The sequence below is a fragment of the Salvelinus namaycush genome, chromosome 34 (assembly GCF_016432855.1).
Source record: "Salvelinus namaycush isolate Seneca chromosome 34, SaNama_1.0, whole genome shotgun sequence".
Classification (NCBI taxonomy): domain Eukaryota; kingdom Metazoa; phylum Chordata; class Actinopteri; order Salmoniformes; family Salmonidae; genus Salvelinus; species Salvelinus namaycush.
Window position 1 is genome coordinate 17,771,884 of NC_052340.1, and position 20,231 is coordinate 17,792,114.

At 43.9% G+C, this 20,231-nt stretch overlaps 1 protein-coding gene across 1 annotated transcript in view; it reads right to left on the bottom strand.

The window, feature by feature from the left end:
- The window catches only part of LOC120028360 (membrane-associated phosphatidylinositol transfer protein 3-like), a 146,391-nt gene that overhangs the window by 111,443 nt on the left and 14,717 nt on the right, over nucleotides 1–20,231 (bottom strand). Inside the window, exon 2 of the mRNA XM_038973579.1 lies at nucleotides 273–368. Within this exon, the coding sequence (XP_038829507.1) occupies nucleotides 273–368 (96 nt within the window). The remainder of the gene's footprint in view (nucleotides 1–272; nucleotides 369–20,231) is intronic.

Consider the following 20,231-nt stretch of genomic DNA (forward strand, 5'->3'; position numbering starts at 1 on the left):
TGCATGCAAATTCCCTGGTGATGTGTGATTCTAGCATTACAGTTCAAATGATTTCCCCTTTCACTGTTCAAAAGACCTGTGAGGAAGCCTGAGAATATATCAGCCTGGCAGGCATGTAAGCCCAACCTGACCCATGTGATAGGATAAGGCACTTTTCGGGGTGCTCACAAAGGAAGAGAGATAAGGGGAAGATGAGAGAGGAAGAAAGACAGGAAAGAGAGAGAGTTGAACTAAGCTCTCCGGGTGTTATCAAATGAAAAAATGAAACTAACCTCTGGCATCGAAAAACTCCTCATCTGAGCTGTCAACAGACTCCTGTGCAATGTCCTGCATCCGCCAGTGGGAGGCACTGTGCTGGCGGGAAGCGGCTGAGGGGTAGAAAGAGAAAAACAGATACATTTCTATGTCGGGAGAAACGTCTATGTACGGCATCATGTCATTATTCAAGAACAAATTAATTATGTGAATCTATAGGTTTTTCCTTTCAGCTTCAAGTGCATTGTCTGTCTATAAACGGCAGCAGAACAATTGCATTAGCTTGTAGGGCCTTGGGCAGAGAGACTCCATTGGCCTCCAGTGTTACAGAGCACAAATCAAGCAAACCAGAACCCTATTTTGAGGAATTGAAGGTGGCTCATATAAAGAAATATAAGGCTCTGAAGCAAACCAATTGAGTTCAGAGGTTAGCCAGCTCATATTCTCTATGAACCATAAAACAATGGAGAGGGTGGCTCCATATCTAGGTAGGCTACTGTCCCTCAACAACACTCAACAACACCCAATACCTGAGATATTGAATCAATCTTTAGTATTCCACAGATATCATGTGAAAAGTATGAATGCCAGTGAGTTCCTCAAATTCCCAATCTTCAGGACTAGAAAGAGGGAGTATTTAGAGAGATCCCTCAAGCTCTGTTCTTCTAAGATCAGTGTTAATAAAGTAATGCCAGATAAAGTCAATAATGTTCATTAGAAATGACTTTCAGACAACCAACGATTCTTCCTTTAAGTACTATTGAATTCAAACAAGATCAATGACAAGTGAAAGTGACAAAGTAAATCGTTGCATTGCGCTAACTTCCAGAGAACTGCAATGGGAGAGAAAAATGTCACCTAATTGAGTTATGTGAGCGTTCCCGTCCCTACACACAGAGAGCCAGTGTCTGAGAATCTAAGAGCCTTTACTCCACAACACAACAACACCAGGCTGCTTATGTTTGATCTCAGCTCTTTTCATCCCCTCATCCCTCCATCCCTCCCTATATTATCTACTTCCAGAGGACATTTGCAGAGTACCATACTGGATGTTGAAACGCTGAGTTCATGGCTTCCATTACCATGGCACCTTCTCTGCCCTCACTGTTTTCACTCTCTCCGTCTCTCTCTCTCTCTCTCCTACGGCCCGCTTCTCCTCATCGCTACACAGGAATTAATGAGCTTTTCATTTCTTACAGGACTCCATCAGGTCAAATGTTTTCACTGTTAATATCTCATTGAGGGATGGGTGTCTCAACCGTTGGAGTTCTCTATTAGAGTCATAAAATGGGGGGGGGGGGGGGGTAGGTTAGTCTATGCTCAACCACCGGCTAGGCCAGCACCTTTCACGACAGGACCCTTGAATTTACTTTTTGCACTGTCTCTATGCACACTCACAGGACCCTACACACTCACACTGATACTCCAACACACACGCACAAACACCCGCTTCATCAATTACTCACACACACACATAATATGCACATACATTTATACTGACTCTACACACACCCACTCACATACAATCATCATATACGCTGCTGCTACTCTGTTTTCCATATATCCTAATGCCTAGTCACCTTACCTCTATACATACAGTATCTACCTCTATAACTCCAGTATCACTGCACATTGTAAATAGGCTACTAGAACTGACTGACCATATATATAGTATGCTTACTTACTTTCTCGTGTTCTTCTTATTTCTTATTTTTATTTATTGTGTGTTTTTGGTCTACCTTATGTTAGTTTTAGTCCTACATTAATTACTGCATTGTTGGGTTTGGAGCTTGTCACAGCTAATACTTACTGAAAATGGGTTTTCAGGGGTTCACCCTGGTTCATTTCATTGGACTACATTTGTTTACAGCCGAGTGTATGGAGACACGCCATATGGTCCCTGGTCAAAAGTAGTGCACAATATAGAGAATAGGATGCCATTTGGGACACTCTGATGATGAAAATGTAAATACTAACTATGTCCTAATGACTAATTGATAATGACTGCAAATAGGGGCATTAACCAAACACCTGACATATTTACACTATTCTGTAATGTATTCTGAGTGATTTCCTTTAAATCTAATTACTCTATACATTCAATACCTCATTTACACAATCAAGCGTTTGGACACACCTTCTCATTCAAGGGTTTTTCTTTATTTTGACTATTTTCTACATTGTAGAACAATAGTGAAGACATCAAAACTATGAAATAACACATATGGAATCATGTAATAAAAGTGTTAAGTGTTAAACAAATCAAAAATATATTTTAGATTTTAGATTCTTCAAAGTAGCCACCCTTTGCCTTGATGACAGCTTTGCACAATCTTGGCATTCTCTCAACCAGCTTCACCTGGAATGCTTTTCCAACAGTCTTGAAGGAGTTCCCGCATATGCTGAGCACTTGTTGGCTGCTTTTCCTTCACTCAGCGGTCCAACTCATCCCAAACCATCTCAATTGGGTTGTGGTCGGGTGATTGTGGAGGCCAGGTCATCTGATGCAGCACTCCATCACTCTCCTTCTTGGTCAAATAGCCCTTACACAGCATGGAGGTGTGTTTTGCGTCAATGTCCTGTTGAAAAACAAATGATCGTCCGCTGCAGAATGCTGTGGTAGCCATGCTGGTTAAGTGTGCCTTGAATTCTAAATAACTCACTGACAGTGTTACCAGTAAACCACCCACGCACAATTACACCTTCTCCTCCATATTTCACGGTGGGAACCACACATGCGGAGATAATCTGTTCACCTACTCTGCGTCTCACAAACACACGGCAATTGGAACCAAAAATCGCAAATTTGTACTCATCAGACCAAGGGACAGATTTCCACCGGTCTAATGTCCATTGCTTGTAATTCTTGGCCCAAGCTAGTCTCTTCTTCTTATTGATGTCCTTTAGTAGTGGTTTCTTTTCAGCAATTTGACCATGAAGGCCTGATTCACGCAGTCTCTTCTGAACAGTTGATGTTGAGATGTGTCTGTTACTTGAACTCTGTGAAGCATTTATTTGGGCTACAATCTGAGGTGTACTTAATTGCCGATTTCTGAGGCTTGTAACTCTAATGAACTTATCCTCTGCAGCAGAGGTAACTCTGGGTCTTCCTTTCCTGTGACGGTCCTCATGAGTGCCAGTTTCATCACAGCACTTGATGTTTTTTGCGACTGCACATTAAGAAAATTTTCCAGATTGACTGACCTTCATGTCTTAAAGTAATGATGGACTGTAGTTTCTCTTTGCTTATTTGAGCTGTTCTTGCCATAATATGGACTTAGTCTTTTACCAAATAGGGCTATCTCCTGTATACCACCTGAACAGTTGATGTTGCCAACTGATTGGGTCAAACCACATTAAGAAGGAAAGAAATTCCACAAATTAACTTTTAACAAGGCACACCTGTTAATTGAAATGCATTCCAGGTGACTACCTCATGAAGGTGGTTGAGAGAATGGCACAAGTGTGCAAAGCTGTCATCAAGGCAAAGGGTGGCTACTTTGAAGAATCTCAAATATAAAATATATTTTTGATTTGTTTAACACTTTTTTGGTTACTACATGATTCCATGTGTTATTTCATAGTTGTGATGTCTTCACTATTACTACACCATGTAGAAAATAGTAAAATAAAGAAAAACCTTAGGTGTGTCCAAACTTTTGACTGGTACTGTATATTCAGTATATCCGTATGACTTTTGTTGGTCCCTATCATCAGATGTAAAACAAGAAGTTGGAGAAGATTTGCAAACAAATAAAGATAGATTCATATAAATAGAGCTCATTAATATGTGAAGAGCTTTGGGAGATGCACTTTGTATTATGTTATTGTTTCAATGGGATTGACACTCACAGTCTCTTCTTTATAATGGAGTTTACCATAGTAAAGACTACAAAAAGTGAGAAAAAAAACAATGTTTGTATGGATGGTACATGGGAGTTCTCAGTACATTTTTCTGTTGTTAGAAACCCTGGCCTTGATCATACTGTGGTACAAAAATCTAGAATTGGCCCAGCAAGAACTCCTCACATGCTATTCCCTTAGAGCCATTAGGGGGGAACTCAGCACCCCTGAAGGATAATGTCCGGACCCTCTACATCTGGGCTACTCAGAACCCATAGATATACTGTAAATCCCTTTTAATCAGGAACATACAGTAATCTCCTTATAATAAAATGCAGCTCTCTTCAGGAAATCTGCTCACCCTCATTCTCTCTCTGTCTGTCTCTCCACCGTCCTGGACCCTTACTGTGATCTGACTCTTCAGGCAGCTCCGTCACCATTTTCCTCATTTTGATATTCACAAAGGTTGCATAGAACAAATATTTTATACCAACATTCTATACTCATCAGCACAACTGGACAGTTTTTATGGTATGAGAACATTTGCTGCGCCTAACGATTGTTCTGGGACTTGTCACGGCCGTTGCTGGAAGAAGACCAAGGTGCAGCGTGGTGAGCGTGGACATTTTCCTTTTTATTTCAAAATGTCGCCAACAAAACAACAAACGAAAAACAACCGTGAAGCTTACAGGGCATTAGTGCCACAAACAAAGTTAACTTCCCACACAGAAAGGAGGGAAAAGGGCTACCTAAGTATGGTTCCCAATCAGAGACAACGATAGACAGCTGTCCCTGATTGAGAACCATACCCGGCCAAAACAAAGAAATACAAAAACATAGAAAATAGAACATAGAATGTCCACCCAAATCACACCCTGACCAAACCCAAAATAGAGACAAAAAGCTCTCTAAGGTCAGGGTGTGACAGAACTTTCACAAAACCAATTTTGGTGTGCTGGGTATGTTCTTTTCTTCTCAACACAGAGTAGAAAGAGCACTTGGGTCTGGTTCACATGTCCACTGGACATGTATTGAATCCCACACAAACAGGATGTAATATGTAGAATACAGAACATTTTGTATGAATGTGCTCTGACTCTGTGATATGGGACAGTGATTTGTAGAGGGCGAAATTGTCAATTCGCATGACAATTCAATAAGGAGTTGGCAAAAGAGCAGAGACAGACTTGCAACCAGGCTAGGGTGGAGGGGGGCAAAGGTAAATAATGAGTAGCGCCATCGGGTCTTCTGTGGATTGGACATACTCATTAACATCTTCTAATTTATTAAATCCCATTTTAACACACAATTAAAATCAATTTCCACAGCCAAAGAAAAATTGTGCAAAAGAGAGGTCTGGGGAACAGGGGAGGAGAGTGATCTCTCCATCAAATGTGCTAAATCGCTCAGTTGTCACCTTCCACATGGAATACCCACACACCCTCAAGATGTTTTTGTTTTGATAATAGTTTGCTTTGCAGCTCCAGGGAGACAGCAGAATGCACGTCTTTATATAGTAACCTGCTTAATCTGCCATTTGATATAAAATCTCACTCAATACCTACAGTATACTGCCCGGACTTCTCCCTACCTAGCAACGGGCACATACGTCAGTGCTGAGGTTCACTACAGACATAGGCAGGGTCAGTGGTAGTGAGTTTTACATTGACAAATGACAGCCCAGTGAGGGGCAGAGAGGGTACAGGGGTCTGCTCTATAGCTTAGCTCTGACAACAGACCTTGCACTGAGCTAAGTGAGGAGGAAGGCTATCAGGCCTCCTCTCCTGCTTTAGCATGACGCCTAATGGCCACATCTAATGGGGGAGGAGGGAATGTGAGTGTATAATATGGAACAGGACTATGGCACAGGACCAGGATTTCAACATAGACTTTTTTCCTCTGATGACGCATATCAAGAGTGAGAGTGGGGAGAAATTGCTCAAGTAGTTTTTAAATGAAATGAGCGGCATTAGTGAGTTTATGTAGGCGATGAAGTAATCCAAAAACGCATTACAGACATACTCTAAAGTATATTCCCTTATCGGTAAGTAACCACCAGCATCTGTGGTCCATATTGAAGATATTTGAGAGAGACTAACATGGGAATGATAAAAACCCTTCCTCTAAAATGTTACTAAAAAAGCCATGTCTATCCCAGCTGTTGTTTGTGGCAAAGAGCTGCTACTGTAAAGTGCTGTTCTCTCTCTCTATCTCTATCTCTCTCGTGTTCTCTCTCTCTCTCTCTCTCCCGCTCCCTCTCCCTCCCTCCCTCCCTCCCCAGCCAGCCAGCCAGCCAGCTTCAGGCTCCCGGTTAGGTATACAGGCAGTGCTCGACAACCCAGTGCCCGTGTGCTTCCTCATGACAAATAGCCATTAAATTCTAATTAACACTATTTAGCATGCTTGAATAAATAACTGAGGTTAGGGTCTGAATTCATTATCACACGCCTGAGTAGAGTTTAGGGAACACAATGCTGCTGCAGCCTGTTGAGCACTTGGCAGCACTGCTGAATAGAGGCCAAACCTACGATTTCACTGATGGGACATAAGATTGTAACATTAGATGATAACCGTCAGTTATTGGAAAATGACAAACGTCTCATTGCTCAAAGATTCCATGGACAATAGGGCTATTTGTGGGCTTACATGAGGTTGCAAAAGATACATAAATAATACATGGTAACAATAATTGTGAAAACGTATCAAAAAGGTAACACTTAAACTGTTTGGCATTGTAATTTGTTGGTAGAGAGTCAGCCAGGCATATCTATAATTTTTCTGGCAACAACGTAGTGATTGAAGTAGCAAACATGAGTGGTTGTGAGACTGAGCTCTCCCGCTAAGGTACGAGAAAGAGCGAGAGAGAGAGAGGGAGGCGATGGGGGGGTATCCCTGCCTCCATGTTACGGCCGTTGTAAGGAGGAGACCAAGGCCCAGCGTGGTATGCGTACATACTTATTTATTTTAACGAATGAACACTGAACAAACTAACAAAATAACAAAACGAACCGTGAAGCTATATGGATAGTGCAGACAGGCAACTAAACATAGAACAAGAACCCACGAACACCAAAGGGAAAATGGCTACCTAAATATGATCCCCAATCAGAGACCACGATAAACAGCTGCCTCTGATTGGGAACCATATCAGGCTACCATAGACATACAAATCACCTAGACCTACAAACACCCTATACATACAAAAAACCTAGACAGTACAAAAACTAACGTACCCACTCTAGTCACACCCTGACCTAACCAAAATATAAAGAAAACAGAGATATCTCAGGTCAGGGCGTGACACTCCCCTCATCGAAGTTACATGTTACAGCAGCTGCACATTACATATACAGACCACTTGACTATTTCCTCATTTTGTTAAGTTACAACAGTTGACAGTTGACAGTGCATGTCAAAGCAAAAATCAAGCCATGAGGTTGAAGGAATTGTCCGTAGAGCTCTGAGACAGGATTGTGTCGAGGCACAGATCTGGGGAAGGGTACCAAAATGTCTGCAGCATTGAAGGTCCCCAAGAACACAGAGGCCTCCATCATTCTTAAATGGAAGAAGTTTGGAACCACCAATACTCTTCCTAAAGCTGGCTGCCCGGCCAAACTGAACAATCGGGGGAGAAGGGCCTTGGTCAGGGAGGTGACCAAGAACCCGATGGTCACTCTGAAAGAGCTCCAGAATTCCTCTGTGGAGATGGGAGAACCTTTCAGAAGGACAACCATCTCTGCAGCACTCCACCAATCAGGCCTTTATGGTAGAGTGGCCAGACGGAAGCCACTCCTCAGTAAAAGGCACATGACAGTCCTCTTGGCGTTTGCCAAAAGGCATTTAAAGACTCTCAGACCATGAGAAACAAGATTCTCTGGTCTGAATGCCAAGCGTCACATCTGGAGGAAACCTGGCACCATCCCTACGGTGAAGCATGGTGGTTGCAGCATCATGCTGTGGGGATGTTTTTCAGCGGCAGGGACTGGGAGACTATCCAGGATCGGGGGAAAGATGATCGGCGGAAAATACAGATATAGATCCTTAATGAAAACCTGATCCAGAACGCTCAGGACCTCAGACTGGGGCGAAGGTTCACCTTCCAACAGGACAACGAACCAAAGCATACAGCCAAGACAACGCATGAGTGGCTTCGGGACAAGTCTCTGAATGTCCTTGAGTGGCCCAGCCAGAACCCGGACTTGAACCTGATCGAACATCTCTGGAGAGACCTGAAAATAGCTGTGCAGCAACACTCCCCATCCAACCTGACAGAGCTTGAGAGGGTCTGCAGAGAAAATTTGGAGAAACTCCCAAATACAGGTGTGCCAAGCTTATAGTGTCATACCCAAAAAGACTTGAGGCTGTAATCACTGCCAAAGGTGCTTCAACAAAGTACTGAGTAAAGGGTCTGAATACTTATGTAAATGTGATATTTAAGTAGTTTTTTAAAATAAATGTGCAACAATGTCTTAAAACCTGTTTTTGCTTTGTCAAATGGGGTATTGTGTGTAGATTGATGAGGGAAAAAAACAATTGGATCAATTGTAGAATAAGGCTGTAACGTTACAAAATGTGGAAAAAGTCAAGGGGTCTGCATCCTTTCCGAATGCACTGTATATAAATAAATAGTCCATACTCAATGGGGACATGAGTCTAACTCCAGGAATGAAGATGACTACAATACAGAGATTATTATAACATCAATTGATCAGCTTCAAGAGGTGCACCGGCAATAGCGTACAACATCTAACTTGCTTTGAAGTATACAGCTCATTAAAGTACCAAAAGCTTGCCTAGTGGTTGATTGTCATAAGCACCTCAGTGCAGGGTCATTTCATGTTCATTTACTTAAGTTTCAAACGTAGTCCGGATTTAAGAGCATAATGAAGCTGCATTTTCTTCCTTGTTTCAGTCCACTGTCAGCCAGTCAGGTTGGCAGCTGGTAGCTGTTTGAGAAACAGAAGACATGTTTGAGGACTGAGAAGAACAGAGGGATGTCACTAATATTATTCAGCCCATCACACAACAAAGCTGCCAGAGAAGATATACAGAATTAACCACACTATGTAATTACTTTCGAAATTAATTTATTCAACTGCAATCATTGGTCTTGATTATTCTTCTTCAGCTTTCAATTTGGATCTTATCAATAAGCAGAGTTTATTATGTTGAGTATGCCTGAAAATAAATGAAGGAACAAAACTATCAGATAATTACAGTAACGATGTCAGCTGAAGCCATTAATGCAGAAAACAATGTTGTCTAGGGAATGTGTTTGTCTGGGTTATTGATGGCACTGCTTACTTTCTCAAATGAGTTCTGAGGACAAAAGCATTTTGTTTGCTCAACCGTCATTTCTGTGATAATCACCATCTCGCCTCTTTAACTTTTATTTAGCAGTGAAATGGTTTTACTGAGTCGTGTTACGAACAGGAATCACAGAAGACAAGGACTGTCTGGTGTCTCTGTGCTTATTTGTCTGCAGACTGACTTTGAGATTCAGACATAATAATCAAATGAAAATGTAAACAATTCAACTGTGACCAGTTCAATTTACCGGTACATGAAGCTGAAAAGCACGGCTATGTTTTGACTTTCATCTAGGTAGAAATTAATCAGTTGGATAAGGGCCTTCCCACTGGGCACACACTGGTTCAATCAACGTTGATTCAATGTAATTTGTCAACGTATTGTGACGTGGAAAAAACATAGGATTTGAAAAAAGCCAACGATGTAAACTGTTGTTTTGAGGGTGAAATTTCAACCACAACATAATGTTATTATGGTAACCAAATTTCAACATAGACAAACTTTGTATAAAATATGTTGAATTTGTACCTTTAAAACAACGTCAGATCTTCAATGTTATTTCCAATATAGGAAAAAATATATATAGGCTGGGCAGCACATCCTACTGGAAAACTGATCTATCCACAGCTACGCTTTAGTCTCCCATCCAGGGTTTTAACCAAGCCCTGCTTAGCTTTGATAATTGTCACTGACTATTACCAATGTGCTATCGTGAGAATGGTTGTTGAGAGATCTCCACTTAAAAATAAATATATTCACTATTGCTATGAGAGTCATTCCAAAGGGTGTTTCACAGAGCAAATTAAATATGACCATACTTGATCACACCAAATATCAACATTTGAAGATGTATCTTCTTCTTGGATAGTTCCATCTGTGCCAATGACTTAGTCTGGCTTTAATTCCAGTTAATATCGACTGTATTTCTGTATTTTGAAAGTTATACATCTTGAAAACTTGATTGCTGATATGCAAATCATTTTGGGACTATATCAACAATGGACTAATGAAACAAATACCAAAATATAATTTTTGGGTGGAATTTCCCTTTAATAGGCTAAATGTATTGTATTTCAAAAGTGATATTGGATTGTGTTTGGTTGTGAATGTAACAAAATATCAACATTTGAAAGAGATTCATCTTCTGCTTGGATAGTTCCATCTGTGCCAATGGCAGTCTGGCTTTAATTCCAGTTTGTCTATAAATTAATAATTTATATGTTGAATTCACATCTCTATCTCAACCAAAAATCTAAGTTAAAGAATAGGACTAAATGCATTTAAAGTTTGATTTGATTTAGTCCTCTTAATTAACTTTTGATTGAGATGGAGACGTGAATGCAACATATCAATTATTAATTTGTAGACAAACTGGAATTAAAGCCAGACTAAGTCACATTACATACAGTGCATTCGGAAAGTATTCAGACTCCTTGACTATTTCCACATTTTGTTACATTACAACAGTTGACAGTTGACAGTGCATGTCAGAGCAAAAATCAAGCCATAAGGTTGAAGGAGTTGTCCGTAGAGCTCTGAGACAGGATTGTGGCGAGGCACAGATCTGGGGAAGGGTACCAAAAAATGTCTGCAGCATTGAAGGTCCCCAAGAACACAGTGGCCTCCATCATTCTTAAACGGAATAAGTTTTGAACCACCAATACTTCCTATAGCTGGCTGCCTGGCCAAATTGAGCAATCGGGGGAGAAGGGCCTTGGTCCGGGAGGTGACCAAGAACTCGATAGTCACTCTGAAAGAGCTCCAGAGTTCCTCGGTGGAGATGGGAGAACCTTCCAGAAGGACAACCATCTCTGCAGCACTCCACCAATCAGGCCTTTATGGTAGAGTGGCCAGACGGAAGCCACTCCTCAGTAAAAGACACATAACAGAGATGGAAATATCCAAACAGAACATAAATCTCCTTTAAATGTTGATATTTTGCTGCTTTGACAACCAAACACAATCCAATATCACTTTTGAAACACAATACATTTTGCCTATGAAAGGAAATTTCACCCCAAAACAACACTACATAACCAAATGTATGTGGTAACCTGTTCGTCGAACATCTCATTCCAAAATCATGGGCATTAGTATGGAGTTGGTCCCCCCTTTGCTGCTATAACAGCCTCCACTCTTCTGGGAAGGCTTTCCGCTAGATGTTGAAAAATTGCTGCGGGGACTTGCTTCCATTCAGCCACAAGGGAATAAATGAGGTCTGGGACTGATGTTGGGCGATTAGGCCTGGCTCACAGTCGGCATTCCAATTCATCCTAAAGGTGTTTGATGAGGTTGAGGTCAGGGCTCTGTGCAGGCCAGTTAAGTTCTTCCACACCAATCTCGACAAACAATTTCTGTATGGACCCCGCTTTGTGCATGGGGACATTGTCATTCTGAAACAGGAAAGGGCCTTCCCCAAACTGTTGCCACAAAGTTGGAAACACAGAATCGTCTAGAATGTAATTTAATGCTGTAGCGTTAAGATTTCCCTTCACTGGAAGTAAGGGGCCTAGCCCAAACCATAAAAAACAGCCCCAGAGCATTATTACTCCTCCACCAAACTACAGTTGGCACTATGCATTGGGGCAGGTAACGTTCTCCTGGCATCCGCCAAACCCAGATTTGTCCTTCGGACTGCCAGATGGTGAAACGTGATTCTGTCACGCCGTAACCTTAGAGAGCCTTTTTATGTCTCTATTTGGTTTGGTCAGGGTGTGATTTGGGGTGGGCATTCTATGTTTTGTTTTTCTATGATTTTGTATTTCTATGTTTTGGCCGGGTATGGTTCTCAATCAGGGACAGCTGTCTATCGTTGTCTCTGATTGGGAACCGTACTTAGGTAGCCCTTTTCCCTCCTTTCTTTATGGGAAGTTAACTTTATTTGTGGCACATAGCCCTTAAGCTTCACGATTGTTTTGTATTGTTTATTGTTTTTGTCGGCGTCATTTCTAATAAAAAGGAATATGTACGCTCACCACGCTGCGCTTTGGTCCAGTTCTTATGACGGCCGTAACAGATTCATCATTCCAGGGAACTGTGTTTTCAATGCTCCAGAGTCCAATGGCACGAGCTTTACACCAGTCCAGCCAAGGCTTGGCATTCCGCATGGTGATCTTAGGCTCGGCCATGGAAACCTATTTCATGAAGCTCCCGATGAACAGTTCAAATCAAATACTATTTTATTTGTCACATGCGCCAAATACAACAGGTGTTGTACCTTACTGTGAAAATGCTTACTTACAAGCCCTTAACCAACAATGCAGTTCAAGAAAAATAGTTAAGAAAATATTTACAAAATAAACTAAAGTGAAAAAAATGATTATAATCTAAAAGTAACACAAGATGCTAACAATAACGAGGCTATATACAGGGGGTACCGGTGCCAAGTCAATGTGCGGGGGTACAGATCAGTCAAGGTAATTTGTAAAATGACTATGCATAGATAATAAACAGTGACTAGCAGCAGTGTAAAAACAAAGGGAGGGGGGGTCAATATAAATAGTCCGGGTGGCCATTTGATTAAGTGTTCAGCAGTTCTATGGCTTGGGGTAGAAGCTGTTTGGTCCTAGACTTGGCACTGCGGTACCGCTTGCCTTGCATTAGCAGAGAGAACATTCTGTGACTTGGGTGACTGGAGTCTTTGACTATTTTTTGGGCCTTCCTCTGACAACGCCTAGTATATAGGTCGGATGCCGAGCAGTTGCCATACCAGACGTTGATGCAACCGGTCAGGATGCTCTTGATGGTGCAGCTGTAGAACTTTTTGAGGATCTGGGAACCCATGACAAATCTTTTCAGTCTCCTGAGGGGGAATAGGCATTGTCATGCCCTCTATAACGACTGTCTTGGTGTGTTTGGACCATGATAGTTCGTTGATGATGTGGACACCAAGGAACTTGAAACTCTCGACCTGCTCCACTTCAGCCCTGTCGATGTTAATGGGGTCCTGTTCGGACTTCCTTTTCTTACAGTCCACAATCGTCTCCTTTGTCTTGCTTACATTGAGGGAGAGGTTGTTGTCTCTGATCTCCTCCCTATAGGCTGTCTCATCATTGTCGGTGATCAGGCCTACCACCGTTGTGTTGTCAGCAAACTTAATGATGGTGTTGGAGTCGTGCTTGGCCACGCAGTCTTGGGTGAACAGGGAGAACAGGAGGGGACTGGGCACGCACCACTACCGTCTGGCCACTCTACCATAAAGACCTGATTGGTGGAGTGCTGCAGAGAAGGTTGTCCTTCTGGAAGGTTCTCCCATCTCCACAGAGGAACTCTGGAGCTCTGTCAGAGTGACTATCAGGTTCTTGGTCACCTCCCTTACCAAGGCCCTTCTCCCCCAACTTTCAATGCTGTTGACATTTTTTGGTACCCTTCCCCAGATCTGTGCCTTGACACAATCCTGTCTCGGGGCTCTACGGACAATTCCCTCAACCTCATGGCTTGGTTTTTGCACTGAGATGCACTGTCAACTGTGGGACCTTATATAGACAGGTGTGTGCTTTTCCAAATCATGTCCAATTAATTTAATTTACCACAGTGGACTCCAATCAAGTTGTAGAAACATCTCAAGGATGATCAATGGAAACAGGATTCACCTGCGCTCAATTTCGAGTCTAATAGCAAAGGGTCTGAATACTTCTGTAAATAAGGTATTTCTGTTTTACATTTTTTATACATTTGCAAAAATATCTAAAAACCGGTTTTCAGTTTGTCATTATAGGGTATTGTGTGTAGATTGATGAGGGAACAAATGTATTTAATCTATTTTAGAATAAGGCGGAAAAATGTGGAAAAAGTCAAGGAGTCTGAATACTTTTCGAATGCAGTGGTTAGTGTATCTTTAGGTATTTGTTTGATTATTCCAATGTTGATGGAAATTCCTGGCTGTATTTCTGTATTTAAAAAGTTATATATCTTGAAAACTTGATTGCTGACATGCAAAACATTTGTATTAAAGTAGTAAATGTTTCGTATTTGGTCCCATATTCTTATAGCACGCAACGATTACATCAAGCTTATGACTCTTTTCTTTTTATGAATTCTTTTATCAGGTAAGCTAGTTGAGAACAAGTTCTCATTGACAACTGCGACCTGGTCAAGATAAAGCAAAGCAGTGCGACACAAACAACAACACAGAGTTACACATGGAATAAACAAGCGTACAGTCAATTACACAATAGGGGAAAAAAGAAAAAAAAAGAAAGTCTATATACAGTGTGTGCAAATGGCGTGAGGAGGTAAGGCAATAAATAGGCAATAATAGCGAAGTAATTACAATTTAGCAAATTAACACTGGAGTGATAGATGAACAGATGGTGATGTGCAAGTAGAAATACTGGTGTGCAAAAGAGCAGAAAAGTAAATGAAAACAATATGGGGATGAGGTAGGTAGATTGGGTGGGCTATTTACAGATGGGGTATGTACAACTGCAGCGATCAGTTAGCTGCTCAGATAGCTGATGTTTAAAGTTAGTGAGAAAAAGATAAGTCTCCAGCTTCAGCAATTTTTGCAATTCGTTCCAGTCATTGGCAGCAGAGAACTGGAAGGAAAGGCGGCCAAAGGATGTGTTGGCTTTGGGGATGACCAGTGAGATATTGTCACGATCTTTCAAGATCGAACCCAGAAGCAGACCAGGACAAGGAGCGTAGGAAGAAGGTGAGTATTTATTTACAGTGAAATGTGAAAAGGTAGATATATCCAGATGGCGTAGCGGGCAGCGGTGGTGAGTAGATGAGAGGAAATAGGTGAATCCAATGTAGTAGCAGAATCCTCTGTCAACCAGGCGGGAATGGAGTGAATGATCCAGGTGAGTAACTGAAGACAAAACAAACGGAGGTAAGTTCAAGGCAAGCAATACGTAAATGAAAACAACAAAACAAATTCTATCCAACTGGAGTCTGGTACTCAGGCACAACATACTGTTCATGGCTAACGATCCGGCAGGGAATGGAAGTCAGGTCAGAGCTTTTGAAGGGTAGAGATGATGATCAGGACAGGTGTGCAGATTACTGACGGGAAACAGGTGCGGGTGAAATCAATCTCCCAATGAGCTAATTCGCCCGGCAACCAGACAGGGTGCGTTCCAGGACAGACACACAGGCAAACCCAGACTCAGGAAGCGGGATTCGTGACAGTACCCCCCCTCCGACGAACGCCACCGGGCGGACTACCTGGAGCGCCAGGATGGAGGCGGTAGAAGTCACGAATCAGGTCGTCATCCAGAATCTGTCGCCGAGAAATCCAACTCCTCTCCTCTGGACCATATCCTTCCCAGTCCACTAGAAACTGGTACCCTCGACCCCGCCGTCTGGAGTCCATGATGCGGCGCACCGTGTAGACAGGACCACCTCCGATCATCCGAGGAGGAGGAGGACGAGGAGGAGGAGGCAACAGAGGACTGAGGTGAACCGGCTTGAGACAGGAGACATGAAAAGTGGGATGCACTCTAAGTGTTGCAGGCAACTTGAGTCGAACCACCACAGGATTTATGATTCTCTCCACTACAAACGGACCAATGAACTTAGGTGACAACTTCCTTGACTCCGTCCGTAGAGGAAGATCCCGTGTAGCCAACCAAACCTTATCTCCAACCGTATAAGCTGGGGCAGGAATACGGCGACGGTTCGCCTGTATCTGATACCGGTCAGAAACTCTAAGGAGAGCCTTCCTGGCCCGATGCCAGGTCCGGTGGCAACGACGAATATGGGTCTGGACAGAGGGAACCGAGAGATCCCTCTCCTGAGAAGGAAACAAAGGAGGTTGGTATCCGTAAAGGCATTGGAAGGGGGACATCCCAGTGGCAGATGAAGGAAGGGTATTATGGGCATACTCAACCCAGGGTAATTGAGATGACCAAGAGGTGGGATCAGAGGAGACAAGACAACGCAGCGTGGACTCCATCTTCTGGTTGGCTCTCTCCGCTTGACCATTAGATTGTGGGTGAAATCCAGAAGTGAGACTGACTGTAGCTCCAATGGCCAAACAGAAGGATTTCCAGACAGCAGAGGTAAACTGAGGACCACGGTCAGACACAATGTCACTGGGCAATCCGTGAACCCTGAAAACCTCCCTGACCAGGATCTCGGACGTCTCCGTAGCCGATGGAAGCTTGGAGAGAGGAACAAAATGAGCAAACTTGCTGAATCTGTCCACAATGGTCAGAATGACCGTGTTCCCAACAGAAGGGGGCAATCCCGTGACAAAATCCAGGGCCAGATGCGACCAAGGTCGCCGAGGAATAGGTAGGGGGTGAAGAAGCCCAGAGCTGGGCCGATTAGTACTCTTGTTCTGGGCACAAACAGGACATGCGGCAACAAACCTCCGGGTATCTTCTCCCATGGCAGGCCACCAAAAACGTCTGCGCAGTAGTGCCATAGTCCGAGCAACGCCAGGGTGACAAGCTATCTTGCTGGCGTGGGACCACTGAAGGACAGCAGAACGGACCGACTCGGGTACGAACAACCGACCGGGTGGACCGTTACCGGGGCCGGGCTGCGTCCGAAGGGCCGCCATCACATCCTCCTCTATCCTCCATGTAACGGCTCCCACGACAACATTCTGGGGAAGAATCGTCTCAGTCTTGACCCCACTCTCCTCCGTCTTAGAGAACATCCGGGACAGGGCGTCCGCCTTCCCGTTCTTAGACCCAGGTCGGAACGTCAGGGAAAAATTGAAACGTCCAAAAAACAAGGCCCACCTAGCCTGACGGGCGTTGAGACGTTTAGCCGATTGTACGTAAGCCAGATTCTTGTGGTCAGTCCAGACCACAAACGGTTGCTCCGCTCCCTCCAACCAGTGCCGCCACTCCTCCAAGGCAAGCTTCACAGCGAGAAGCTCCCGGTTACCCACATCGTAGTTTCTTTCAGCTGGAGAAAGACGACCAGAGTAGAAAGCGCAGGGATGGAGTTTACCGTCAGTGGAGCTACGCTGGGACAGGATGGCGCCCACACCCACATCAGAAGCATCCACTTCCACAACGAACTGACGGGAAGTGTCAGGTTGAGAGAGAATCGGGGCGTTGGTGAATCGGCTCTTCAAGTCCAGAAATGCTCGGTCTGCCTCAGGAGTCCAACAGAACTTTCTGGTGCAAGACGTCAGGGCAGTTAAAGGTGCAGCCACCCGGCTGTAGTCACGGATAAGCCTCCGATAAAAATTCGCAAACCCCAGGAATCTCTGGAGCTGCAATCTTGTACCGGGCTGGACCCAATCCCGAACCGCCCGAACCTTCTCTTGGTCCATCTTGATCTCTCCCCTGGATATGATGTACCCGAGGAAGGACGTTGTATGGGCGTGAAAATCACACTTCTCCGCCTTCACGAACAGACGGTTCTCCAATAACCGCTGCAGAACCTGCTTGACATGCAGAACGTGGCTAGAAAGCTCCTTTGAGAAGATGAGGATATCATCCAGGTAAACGAACACAAAAATACCAATCATATCTCTCAAAACGTCATTCACCATACTTTGGAACACCGCCGGAGCGTTGGTCAGTCCAAACGGCATCACCTGGTACTCAAAATGTCCCATCGGAGTATTGAACCCAGTCAACCACTCGTCCCCCTCCTTGATCCGAACCAAATGATAAGCATTACGTAAATCAAGCTTCGTAAAAACCGTAGCACCCTGTAAGGAATCGAAAGCCGAGCTCATCAAGGGCAGGGGATACTTGTTCTTAACCGTAATCTCATTCAAACCCCGATAATCAATACACGGTCGAAGAGAACCATCCTTCTTGCTCACAAAAAAAAATCCTGCTCCCAAAGGTGATGACGATGGCCGAATGAGACCTGTAGCTAGAGACTCCTTGATGTAGGTCTCCAAGGCCTCACGTTCCGGTCGAGAGATACTGTATAACCGTCCCTTGGGAAAGGCAGATCCAGGAAACAGATTAATCGCACAATCATAAGGTCGGTGGGGAGGAAGAGACAGAGCCTTCTGTTTACTGAATACCTCACCCAACTCGTGATATGTTTCTGGAACCAGGGACAAATCAGGAGGAGCAGAGTCACTGACCTGACTGGAAACAGCAGGAGAACAGGCAGTCCTAAGGCAGTTAGCATGACACTCAATGTTCCAACTAGTTACCTTCCCTGTCACCCAATCAAACGAGGGATTGTGTTCCTTCAGCCAGGGGTAACCAAGAACCAGAGGAACATGGGGCGAGGACAAAATGAAGAAAGAGATAAACTCTGAATGATTTCCCGACACCAACATCTTAACCGGTTCAGTCCTCATAGTGATCCGTGCCAGACTACTGCCGTTCAGAGTGGTTGCTTCAATGGCTTCCGGCAATTGCTCCTTGGAAAGCCCCAGCTGTTCCACCAAGTCGGCATCCATAAAGTTGCCATCGGCACCTGAATCGATAAAAGCGTTCAGGTCAAAACTCTGATCCTTATTCATAAGGGTCGCAGGAAAACGGGGTCTGACAAGATCCTTGAGAGATTGAAACTGGCTCGCTAAAATTCCTCCCAAATTTAGCGAGCCGGGCAGTTTAACGGGCGCTGTGGACAAGCGGAGTTGTAATGTCCCGATCTACCACAGTAGAAAGAGCTATTGGTCTCACGTCTACGTTGGCGCTCCTCCTTAGTTAGCCCGTGTCGCCCCACTTGCATTGGTTCAGAATCTGGTGGCAAGACTCCTCCACTAATCCCGTGTGGAGAATAACGATCAATACGTCCTGGTTCACCTCCTGAACCGAATGGTAACCGAGTTACAGATTGATTGGATAGACCCCACTGCTTCTCCCTCCTTCTCTCTCGGACTCTATTATCAACCCGAATAGATAAAGCGACCAAGCTGTCTAAGTCACTAGGCTCTGGATAAGAAATCAGCTCATCCTTAAGTTCATCTGACAACCCCTTGTAAAAAACCGCTTGTAGTGACTCCTCATTCCAACCACTCTCCACAGCCAATGTCCTGAACTCAATCATAAAATCTGCCACACTGCGATCTCCTTGGCGAAGAGAGAACAAACGTTTAGCTGCGTCCTTACCTCGGACTGGATGATCAAAAAGCTTCCTCATCTCTCCCGTGAACTCCTGATATGAAGCCGTGCAGGTTCCCTGTCGTTCCCAAACGGCTGAAGCCCATTCCAGAGCTCTTCCACGCAACAGTTCAATAACCAAGGCTATCCTAGCCTTGTCAGTGGCGTAAGAATGGGGCTGTAGATCAAACACTAACCCACACTGCATAAGAAACGAACGGCATTTTCCCAAATCCCCTTCATATTTATCAGGCGTCGGTACCTTGGGTTCACGAAATGGAACCGCTTCAGACACGGCAGGTGAGATGGGTGAAACCGGTGGTGAATGAATCACCTGCAAACTGAGCTGATCCTGGACTTGTGTCAAGCTAGCAGATAAATTCTGGATCGAACTCGCTATCTCCTGTAGCGCCGTATTGTGTTGTCCCAATTTCTTCTCCTGCAGGGTAATGGCATGGCAAACGGAGTCCAGGTCCGCTGGGTTCATTACTGGCCGGATCGTTCTGTCACGATCTTTCAAGATCGAACCCAGAAGCAGACCAGGACAAGGAGCGTAGGAAGAAGGTGAGTATTTATTTACAGTGAAATGTGAAAAGGTAGATATATCCAGATGGCGTAGCGGGCAGCGGTGGTGAGTAGATGAGAGGAAATAGGTGAATCCAATGTAGTAGCAGAATCCTCTGTCAACCAAGCGGGAATGGAGTGAATGATCCAGGTGAGTAACTGAAGACAAAACAAACGGAGGTAAGTTCAAGGCAAGCAATACGTAAATGAAAACAACAAAACAAATTCTATCCAACTGGAGTCTGGTACTCAGGCACAACATACTGTTCATGGCTAACG